Here is a 10336-nt window from a genome sequence, read left to right on the forward strand (position 1 = left end):
CAGACCATCCCACCCAGGCCGCTGCCCCCCGACTAGCCCAACGCCTCTCCAGGGGCCGGTCCGCACCCAGGCTGCCCACTAGGCCTCGGCCTCTCTTCCCAGGGGCGCGGCCCGCGTACTCCACTGTGCTCAAAAGAGGACCTGAGAAGAATCGCCTCCAGGTATCCACGACCCCAGACAAGACAGGGAGCTCGGGGACAGTGGGGCTGGGGACCCTGTCCACAGGACGAGGGCTTGAGCCTGTGCCTGCTTCTCCAAGACAGGCCAGAGACCAGGAGCGGCGCGCCCCCTCTGCTCGCTGGGTGCTCAGGAGGCAGGACACGGCCACGGAGACGACCCTGGTCCTCGAGATGCCCCGCTGGGGTCTGGGTGTCCTTCTGCAGAAGGACAGGCCGAGGGTCCACTGGAGGGGGCTGGGAGGGCAGGCCTGGGTTCGAGTTTCCTGCTGCCCCACTGTGTGTCCTGGGGCCAGTCCCGGACCTCTCTGACCTGCACCCTGCAGAGAGGCTCGCTGGGCAGGAAGGTCGGGGGGGCTGGGGAGGGTGCTGGCCTCACCGAGCTCCTCCTCCGACATGGGCAGGAAGTGGTCCACCAGCTCCTCGGACTTGCCCAGCACAGTGTCCAGGGCGTGGCTCACAGAGCGCTTCAGCTCCACACTCCAGCGGCGGCGCCAGGCCAGGTCCACCACGCCTGTGACACTACTAGCCACCGCGTCCTTGGCCGAGGTCACCACCTGGTGGGAGGGGCCCACTGCAGGTGCTGCCCGTTTCTGGTCCTGTCCCCTGCCCAATTCCCTGGAGCTGGGACTCAGAGGCCTCAGACTCCTGACCCTGTGCCTCGCTTTCCCTCTATAAAATGGCCCCCCGGGTCCGGGGGCGGTCACCAGCACCCACGGGCGGCGTGTGAGTTGGTGCCGATCACTGACTATTTCATCTGGCTGGTCTTCTGGAACTGGGGTTGAACTCAGGGGCACTCGACCACCAGCCGCTCCGCAGCCCTGTTGGTATTTTATTGAGGGACAGGTCTCACTGAGCTGCTCAGGGCCTCACTAGGTTGCTGAGGCTGGCTCCATCCTCCTGCCTCAGCCTCCTGAGCCGCTGGGACGACAGGCCTGCACCCCGGCACCTGCCGCGGGGTTTTCTGCTGGGGCCTGGAGGGAGCAGGAGTCGGACTGTGCTCCCGGGCGGCACCCGCCTCCTCCCACTGCTCTGGCCCAGCCCACGCCGCCCCGGGGTCTGTGGTCTGGGTACCGCGTCTGAAGGTTGCTGGAGAAGGGGCAGCTTCTCCTCCAGTTTGTCCAGGCCCCTGCAGGCGAGGTCATTCACTGTGGCCACTGAGGGGAGGGGTGAGGAGAGAGGGACACAGGCAGGGATGCAGAGGGAGGGCAGCTAGAGAGGAGCCATGGGGGACAGACGGTGGGGGACACAGGAGCGGGGGAGAGACCGGAAGAGATGAAACTGAGAGGCCCAGCTCGGGGGACAGCTGGGCAGGCCCCCAGACGTCCAGAGAGCCCAGAGATGCCGGGTGGGCCTCAGGCCTGTGGGACAGGGACCTGGAGGAGGAGTTGGACCCTGGGGACCTGGGAGCCTCCCAGCCAGCTCCGTCTCCCAGGGAGGGTGCAGGAGGGCCACCAGGCAGGGCCCGCCTCCCTGGCCCTAGCTCTCCCCCTGCCCCGCCCCTCAGCCCCAAGGTGACCTCTCAGCGATGCCCAGCGGGCAGCCCAAGGCCATAGCAGGAGAGGAGCTGGGGACCCAGGCCAGGGCAGCCGCTTCTGGCTCACATGGGGAGCGAGGGGTCTTTCTGCCCGTCACCAAGGTGGACCACTGAGCTGGTGACAGGGGCCTTGGAGATGCGGGAGGTGGCGGCTGGGCTGAGGCTGTGGGGCTCAGGACAGGGGAGGAGAGGCCAGGGGACAGAGGTGGACAGACAGTGGCTGCCAGGCATGGGGGGAGGAGGGGAGGAGGACGGGAAGCAGGAGCTGGGGGGAGGGCCACAAGGCACCAGGTGAGGCCGAGGGAGGTCACGTGAAGGGACAGGCAGGCGGCACATCGGAGGCAGCAGGGTGGCGGACGGCCAAGGAGGGACCCCTGTAAGGCAGGGGACAGCCCAGGGCGCGTCCTGCGGAGGGACTCACGCTGAGGCTGCAGGCGGTCCAGCAGCGGCTGTGCGCGGCCCAGGGCCCGGCTGGTGAGGCCCCCCAGGCAGTGCTCGGCCAGGCGGCAGGCGGAGCCCAGCAGCGGGTGCCTGTCCTTGGCAGCACTGTAGGCCCCCGAGATGGCGGTGCAGGTGGTCCGGACCAGGGGCAGTGCCGCCACCCGCTGCACCACGCTCTATGGGAAGGGGTGCCGTCAGGGGACCAGGGGACAGGGGCCCAGCCACCCCATAGCCCGCGTCCCCTCGCCGGGCCAGGCTGAGGGACGGGGTGGGAGTCAGGGAGAAGCCTGGTGGCCCCCTGGGGTGCCACCCAGAGTGCCAAAGCTCTGGAGTCCTCTGTGTTCCTGGTGGGCACTGGCGGGCACGAGGACCCAGCCATCAGAGCACCGCCTCTGACACCTCGGCCCAGGTGCGGTTCTGGTGGGCTACTGCGGAGCTGTGTGAGCTCAGGCAAGTGACCTGCCTGCTCTGAGCCTCGGTTTCCCCATCTGTAAAGTGGGTTTCCAGGGCAGTGGGTGGTGTTGGACCGTGAGCGAGGGACTGGCCAGCACCATATCCTGATGGCTGCATTACTGTTACTGTGGAGAGTGACAGTGGACACAGGCAGGAAGGGGCAGCAGGGATGCAGAGTGGCCACGACCAGTGTCCTGGGAGATGGTCCCCGGCCAGGGCCTCCTCACAGCCTCTGGAACCAGCAGGCTGCACCAGCCTCTCTGTGGCTCTCAACGTGCCCAGAATCGGTTCTCCCAGTGAGGGCAGGGCTGGGACATCGGCCCGAAACTGCCCGGGAAGTACTGTCCCCCTTCCCTCCCTGAGCCCCTGCTCCACGGAGGGGGCAGCCCCTCACCTGCTGGTCCTGCTCACACAAGTTGGGTTGGGGGGCCTGAGAGGCCTCATCCTCAGACATGGCTGCTGCGAACAGGGTCACCCTGGGGGCAGGACAGAGTGAGGGGACTCCTGCAGGCCAGCCCTCCCAGCTCCTGCCCTCCCTAAACTCGCAGAGCTGGGGTCCTGTCCACCTGGGCTGTGACTTGGGCAACTGGCTTTCCCTCTCAGGGTCCATGGAGTGGGTGTCCTGCAGGGCACAGACAACGCATAAACCCACAGGTGCTCAGTGAACTGCCACTGGTGACAACCTGGGCTGGAGAGAGACAGACTTGGCCCTAGTCCTGCCATGACCTGCTGTGTGACCATGGGCAAGGTCCTTACCTCTCTGAGCTGTTTCCTCTTCTGTAAAATGGGGGCGATCCCTACCGCCCCTGCCAGGGACAGACCTGCCCAAGCAGTCTCTACACACGCGGGCGGAGGTGCAGGTGGTAGCTGCAGGATCCGGATCCGCCCACAGTCCTTTGGCAGAGAGGGGCAGGGTGCCCGGGCTGCACGCAACAGGTCCCCACTGCGCCCAAGGTCACTCAGCTAGCAGGGTCACAGCTCGACCTCAAACTTCAGACTGGCCACTTGCGGCTCTTTCCCCTGTTGCCACCCCTGCGCCCTCTGAGCCCTGGTTCCCTCCCAACTGGGTCCTGAGCGTGGGCCAACTGGGCCAAGGGTCTCAGCCACCTGTTCTGTCCCATCGAACCCCTGCCACACCGCCGCACCCTCTCCAGCCACCGCCTGGGGGTCCCGAGCCTGGGGGACTCCGGGACGCAGGCCGCAGCACTCACCTTGTCGCTCGCAGCCTGGGACCTGAGCCAGGTGCCTCCGAGGACCCCAGTCCCGGCTCGGGTCTCAGGCCCCAGTCTCCGCCCCCGCCGGCTCCGCCCGCCTTATAGCTGCTCGGAGGCGGGGCCTCTTGGAACCGACCAATAGGCAGAGAGCACAGAGCACAGGGCAGGTCCATGGGCGGGGCTCCAGTCTACCCTCCTGGGCTCCTCCCGCTCGCCTAGCACTCTGAGGTTGCCATAGTAATCCAGGGACGCCAGATGCCTAAGGATTGGGCTACTGGCCTTGGCCAGACAGTGTCACCTGTCACCTTCACTGCTGTGCTGCAGGGACAATGGGGGGCGATTGCAGCCCTCCTCACTACCTTGCCAAGTGACAGGCAAGTCTCTGATGATTTTCTTTTTTAATATTTATTTTTTAGTTGTAGGTGGACACGATATCTTTATTTGTTTTTATGTGGTGCTGAGGATCGAACCCAGTGCCTCACGTGTGCTAGGCAAGCGCTCCACCACTGAGCCCCAGCCCCAGGCCCTCCAAAGATTTTCTTTCTTCTTAATTTTGTTTGCACTGGGGATGGAACCCAGAGATGCTTTACTGCCCAGCCAGATCCCCACCCTTTTAATTTTCTTATTTGAAACAAAGGCTTGTTAAGTTGCTGAGGTCCTCGCCAAGTAGCTGAGGCTGGCCTCAAATTTGTGATCTTCCTGCCTCTGCCTCGGAAGCTGGGATTACAGGTGTGTACCAGGGTGCTCTGCTCCTAATTAAATTTGCCATTTAACTAAGCTGGGAGCCAGCAGTCTGTCCCTTGGGTTCACATATTTCCAAAGAGCAGACTGAGGCTCAAAAGCCTAGACCACTTGCCCCCATAGGACTGAAGTCCATAGGACTGAAGAATCTGATTTAAACCAGCTGTTAGACTTCAGGTCCCTGCTTTTCACTGGGGACATAGCCTTCCAAGGGGACTGTAAAGCCTGTGCCCCAACACTTCAGGATCCCCCAAATCTGACCCCAGCCCCCACATGCCCAACTCTGCATTGGCAGGGGCCCAGTATCTGAGCTCAGTCATGCCCCTCCGACCGGCCCCTCCAGTGCCTTCAGTGCCCCGTTGAGCTGGCCCTGGGCAGGCGTCCCCTCAAAAGATCCCATGCCAGCATGAGGCATTGGAGACCTGGGCAATCTGGGACACAAGCTCTGGCAGGAATCCACCTGTAAAAGGACACCCAGCAATGGTCAGGGATTTATTGCCAGTTAAGGCCCCAGAGAGGGGAGGGAGAGCAGAAGCCATGGGGCCATCTGATCCCAACGGCCATTGGCTTGGGAGCTTCGTCTTGCGCCCCAGGCTCTAGGTGACCGCCACCTCTTCCTCCATCCTGGGCATCAAGGGTGCAGAAACACAAGATTCATCCAATTCGGGCCAGCAGGTGTTTATTAAGTCCCTGGGGCGGTGCCAGGTCACGCCAGCACTCAGAGAGCCCCCAAACTGGGGAAGACAAAGCCAGATGTGGCCAGGACACAGCCAGAGGTAGGAACCAGGGGCTTGTGGGGAACCCGGGGACCAAGGGCCGTGGGAAATGGAGCATCAGCATTCCAGGGAGGGCAGGTGTGGGCTCAGGTCAGGAGGCTGGCAAGTGTGCCCGGGGCGGGCGCATGCACCAGTGGGAACCCTGGGGTCTCGGCCACCCCACCCCGGCCCCAGGCCTCACGGGGACCCTGACACCTCCAGCAGCATCCGTCCCCTCAGGGCGTCAGGCCCAGCACAGCGCGTGTCATTCTGGGAGAACATCCTGTGCTTGTTGGCCACAAGCCAGCGACAGAGGTCATCCAGGTTTTGGTCGCAGACCCAGGGGTTGCCGGAGATGTCAAAGCCGTCCTTCATATCCCTGGAGGGCATTCCCAGGGATTCCCAGAGCCCTCTGGGCACGCTGGACAGCAGGTTGTTGGAGAGGTCCAGCAGGTCCAGCTCCTTCAGGTTGTGGAAGGTGCCGGCAGCCACCGTGGTCAGCCTGTTGTCACTGAGGAAGAGGTAGCGCAGCGCCGGCTGCTTTGCCAGGAGTGTCTCTCCAAGGACCTGCAACCGGTTCTCCTCCAGGTGCAGCCGCTCCAAGCGCAGCGGGCCCCTCAGGAGGTCAGGTGGCAAGGTCTCCAGCTGGTTGTCCCCAAGGTCAAGGGTGCGCAGGGCCACGAGATTGGCCAGCAGCCCTGGGGGGAGCGTCTGAAGGCTGTTGGAGGACAGGTCCAGATGCTCCAGGGCTTTGAGGCCGAGTAGCCACGAGGCCTGCAGGGCCTTCAGCCGGTTAGCCTTCAGCACCAGGACGCGGAGCGCGGCAGAGGCCCGGAAGAGGCTGGGGGGCAGCTGGGTGAGGTGGTTGTGGGTGAGGTCCAGCACCTCCAGCCGCGGCACAGGAAGCAGCAGCTTGGCGGGCAGCTCCTGCAGCCGGTTGCTGGCCAGGTGTAACTCCCGGAGGCCCGCGGCGCCACGCAGGGCGCTGGCCGGCAGCTGTGTCAGCGTGGAGAACTCCACCACTAGGTGGACCGTGTCAGCCGGGAGGGGCGCGGGGAACCGGGCAGGCGAGAGGCAGGAGACGGTGCTGCCCCCGGGGGACGGCAAGGTCACGCACGCTTTGGGGCTCGGCGTGACGCCCTGGGCCAGGGCCACCAACAGCAGTAGTAGGAACAGGGTTCTAGAAAGAGGGGGGTCAAGGCCGCCTGAGCTTAGGCCATCACAGAGGTGCTGGTGAGCAACAGCGGAAACGCCCCGCTAGCAACAACACCAGGACCCTCCTCCGCCTCCCGCCGCCTGGCCTGTGCCCTCGCCTTGCTCAACAGGGCTAGGGCGCTGCAGTCACTTCCTCCTCCTCTCCTGGCCTCCTGCCTCGCCCCCACCCTACAGCTGCCAGGAGGGGACCCCTGTTCCAGGGAGAATCCTCAGTCTGTGGCTTTGGGTTTCTGAGCTGACTCCTGCATCTGCCCTACCCCATCGCTTGCCCAGCCCTAATGGGCTATTAACTGTTCACAGTCCGACTTGCTAGTGTCTTCTGGTCCACCTTGTTTTCTGGGTCAGTTCTTGACTCCCTAGTTGTGTGTTCTGATGGCAGAGCCAGTGAACTCCTATTCAACCTTCAAAGCCCTGGATCCAATGCCCCTTTTCCATGAAGTCTTCCTGCCCTTCCCTACAAGGCAGGAGTGCCCACTCTAGCCTCTTCCTCACTCTGTCTATTTGTGACCAAATAGGGTCAGGTTGTCTTTGTTCTGCACCTGAGAACAATTCAGGGCTCAGGTGCCAAGAGGGGATCCTGGACATGGAAGTGTGTCCTGCTGTGGGCAGGTCTGGGGTTGAGTATTGGGTCAAGCGGGGGGTGGTTTCTACTTGGTACCATAACCCTGGGTGGCTTTGGGGGGCTTCTCCTGCTCCTCCAGGCTTGGCCCGATTAGCAGATATCGCCTGGACAGCCTCCGTCCACGGCCCCAGGTCTCTCCCCCTACTTGCCTGACCTGAGGCCCCTTGGGCTTCGCAGGTGTGTGCAGGTCTGTGCCAGCCGCTCGGCCCTCTGCGGCTTTGGGGCTGGGACGGCTGCCTGTCTCTACACAGCCTGGCCTTGGGCCTGCTGGGGTGCACAGGGGACCTACCTCTGCATTTGCTGCCCACTCCAGGGGGACATGGTGGCTCTTCTCTGGTCGTCCTGGGTCTCTATGGCCTGGGGAAGTGGCATTATACCTGCTTGGACTGGGGCAGGGAACCCAGTCGTGTGGAAGGCCCCACCCATCCTGTTCCTGTTAGTGCCAGAACCCGAGCGGGCGGGGCGGGGGGATTGCAAAATTGCTTCCGGGCAGCAGCATCCGCCAGCCCTTCTCCCGTCTCTGGCTTCTAAACCCAGTTTTTCTCCCCTAACTTTCTGTTTTTGTGGCACCCAAGAGTCTCTCGAGCTGAGTCCCTCTTCCCCTAGCCCAGGATTCCAAGGGTCAGGACTGTGAGGTGCCACCTGGAGGGGGCACCACCCTGGAGGGAGTACCTTGTCCTTTTTCTTTTTAAAAATGAAGTGGGTTTTGTTTTAATCAGGGAGGTCAGTAACGAGTAGTGTCCAATAACAATGGCTGGGGAGGAGCCTGGCTCTGGTGCAAGGCCCCCCAGGCTCTGCAGGAGGGTGCAGGTTGGAGCAGTCTGTCTGTCCATGAGCAGGGGTGGTCTGTGCCAACCTGCAGGCCTGTTCCTCTGTGGCTTCATGAATAGGAAGGACCGAAGGTCCACCTGTCTCTGCACAGCCTGGCGTCCAGGCCTGCCCAGGGTGGAGGGGCGGGGACATACCCCTGTCCTCACTGTCCCCGCCTGGAGCACACGCTGGCTCTTGGCCCCGGGTTCTGAATTACAGCTCAGCGCAACACGGCTCCGACCGATGCGCTTAGACAGTGCCCAGCTTTCCCGGGGCTGGGCCTCCCACCCATGAAGCCAGACTCACCCGCCTCCCAGGGCTTTCTTCGCTATCTTGTTCCTCAGTGGAGACTGGCGTGCTGTGTGTGTGTGTGTGTGTGTGTGTGTGTGTGTGGTGCTGGGGAAGGAACCCAGGGCCTGAGCCCCTCGTTTCCACATCGATGCATCTGGGGGCTACACGTTTCCCTTGGAGAACTGCGTTGGCTGCGCTCCACGGGCTTGGCCAGGCAGGGCCGCTTCCAGCCTTAAAACCAAGTTCCAAACACTCAAGTATGACGTGCCAGTGCACCCGCCGTGCCTGGCATGGCCCTTTCTTCCAGCCCGGACTCTCGTGGGCTGAGTTCAGCTGTGAGGGTGACCAAGGAGTCTGTCTTAGTGGAACCCCTAGGCTCAGAGACGGACGCCCTGGCTCACGGTGGCAGCCCCGGTTGAAAGGCAGAGTAAACACTCAGGAATACACGGACCAGAATGACACAAAGACAGCAGAGGCCCAGACAGAGCCAGAGACTCAGAGCCGGACACCCCGCACAGAGTGACAGGCCCACAGAGCCACTGTCAGGAGCAGACCCACAAAGACAGACACACAGGGTCGATAGAGAGCAGCCGTGGAGGCTGCAGCACGCTCTGCCCTGCTGGTCTCCCAAGGCCCGGGAACTGGCCTGTCCCTTCCCATCCTGTGCCCAGGGTCCAGCCTGCAGCATTTGGGTGCTGCATGGAGAGCCATGGTGGCGTGGCCAGAGCCCTCTCCCAAAATGTGCAGGTCACATCCCATCTTAAAATTCCCATAGCTCTGTGTCCAGTTAGAATTTACAAGGCCAGGGGCAGGGGAAGGGGGACTCGGGGTCCAATGGACCTGAGGTTTCAGATGGAAAGTGGCAGCTCTGGACGTGGATGGTGGTGACGGCTCACCTCCCGGTCCCCTCGCCCCCTCTTCCTCCCACACCCACTCTCTGGCCACGGGCTTCTTGGGCCTGGGTACTGTCTGCAGCCCTCCACTGGCCTGCTCCTCCAATGTCCTCTCAGTTGACAGGACACCTAGGAAGCCCTCCCTGGCCACTCCATACCTCTCCCCCACGTCAGCCTGTACCTTGTCCCGCTGTCTGTCTTGGTCATACCCATCACCAGCTCAGACACACTTTCCCCGACACTGGCCGTCACACCCACCCTATGTGCTCACCACAGGCTACGGGTCCCCAGACTGGGCTGCGGGTCCTGCAAGGGTAGGGTCCTCGTGGCCCAGTGGGGACGGGCTGTACAGGTGGCGCACACTGAATGTCCGCTAAAGAAACACTAAGAAACGGGGATCCCCCTGGACTCCCCACATTTCACACCTGACTCCCTTGACCTGGCTGTGGGTGTCAACCGTGTCCCCAGTTGTCCTCAGCCACCTCCAGGTAACAGAGCGGACGCGGAGCCTGGGGGCCGGTGGTTGTAAACAGAGTTTTATTGATGGGGAAGGAGCGAGGGAGGCAATCTCCAGAGAGGGTCTGGGAAGGGGCTGGCCACGTGGCATGCATGGTCAGCCGGAGGCTGAAGGGGGAAGTCACAAGGGGTAGGGTGGCATGGGACTCTCTGACCACCCTGGGGTCATATTTACAGGGGGGCCCCACCCGCCTCTGCTGCCCCCCAGACCCCCAGCCCTTTAGATGGCTGCTGCCAGTGTGACTTCCGGGCAGGCTCTCCGACCCCTGCCGCCCGGCCTGTCCCCGCTGCCCTCCACAGAAGCGGGTGCGAACTCCTAACCGGCACCTCGGAGGCCCCGGCCTTCCGGAAGCCGGGGGTCGGCTCAGCCAATGCCCAGGCGGCGGGCGCCTGGCTCACACGTAGACACACACACGGCCCCGCGGCCCGCCCCGACGCACACGCCCACCGCAGCCCGCAGGCACGCACACGCACGCCTCCCCGGCCCCCTGCACACGAACACGGCATGCACACGCACACACACCCACACACGCCAGGGGCCAGGGGCGAGGAGGGACCTGGGGGGGCTTGGGTCTGCAGCTGCGGCCCCTCCCCGCCCGCCGGAGCCCGGCTGCCACCCCGAGAACGGAGTTGTGCAATTAGTTAGAAAACTGCAAAAGAAACCAAAATCCA

At 63.3% G+C, this 10336-nt stretch overlaps 2 protein-coding genes across 2 annotated transcripts in view; both read right to left on the bottom strand.

Moving 5' to 3' along the window:
• Positions 1 to 3937, bottom strand: part of Plin5 (perilipin 5) — a 9175-nt gene extending 5238 nt beyond the window's left edge. Inside the window, exons 1-6 of the mRNA XM_048810910.1 lie at positions 3819 to 3937; positions 3002 to 3083; positions 2135 to 2330; positions 1251 to 1333; positions 556 to 997; positions 6 to 141 (exon numbers count right to left, since the gene is read on the bottom strand). Coding sequence (XP_048666867.1) covers positions 6 to 141; positions 556 to 997; positions 1251 to 1333; positions 2135 to 2330; positions 3002 to 3061 — 917 coding nt within the window. The 5' untranslated portion in view covers positions 3062 to 3083; positions 3819 to 3937. The remainder of the gene's footprint in view (positions 1 to 5; positions 142 to 555; positions 998 to 1250; positions 1334 to 2134; positions 2331 to 3001; positions 3084 to 3818) is intronic.
• A 1287-nt stretch (positions 3938 to 5224) lies between these two features.
• Positions 5225 to 7641, bottom strand: Lrg1 (leucine rich alpha-2-glycoprotein 1). Its single transcript, XM_015503645.2, has 2 exons — positions 7444 to 7641; positions 5225 to 6497 (listed from the first exon to the last, which is right to left on the bottom strand). The coding sequence occupies exons 1-2, from the start codon at positions 7578 to 7580 to the stop codon at positions 5516 to 5518; spliced, it is 1119 nt and encodes a 372-aa protein (XP_015359131.1). The 5' UTR covers positions 7581 to 7641; the 3' UTR covers positions 5225 to 5515.
• Positions 7642 to 10336: the final 2695 nt, after the last annotated feature.

The sequence above is a fragment of the Marmota marmota genome, unplaced genomic scaffold (genome assembly GCF_001458135.2).
Source record: "Marmota marmota marmota unplaced genomic scaffold, marMar, whole genome shotgun sequence".
NCBI lineage: Eukaryota > Metazoa > Chordata > Mammalia > Rodentia > Sciuridae > Marmota > Marmota marmota.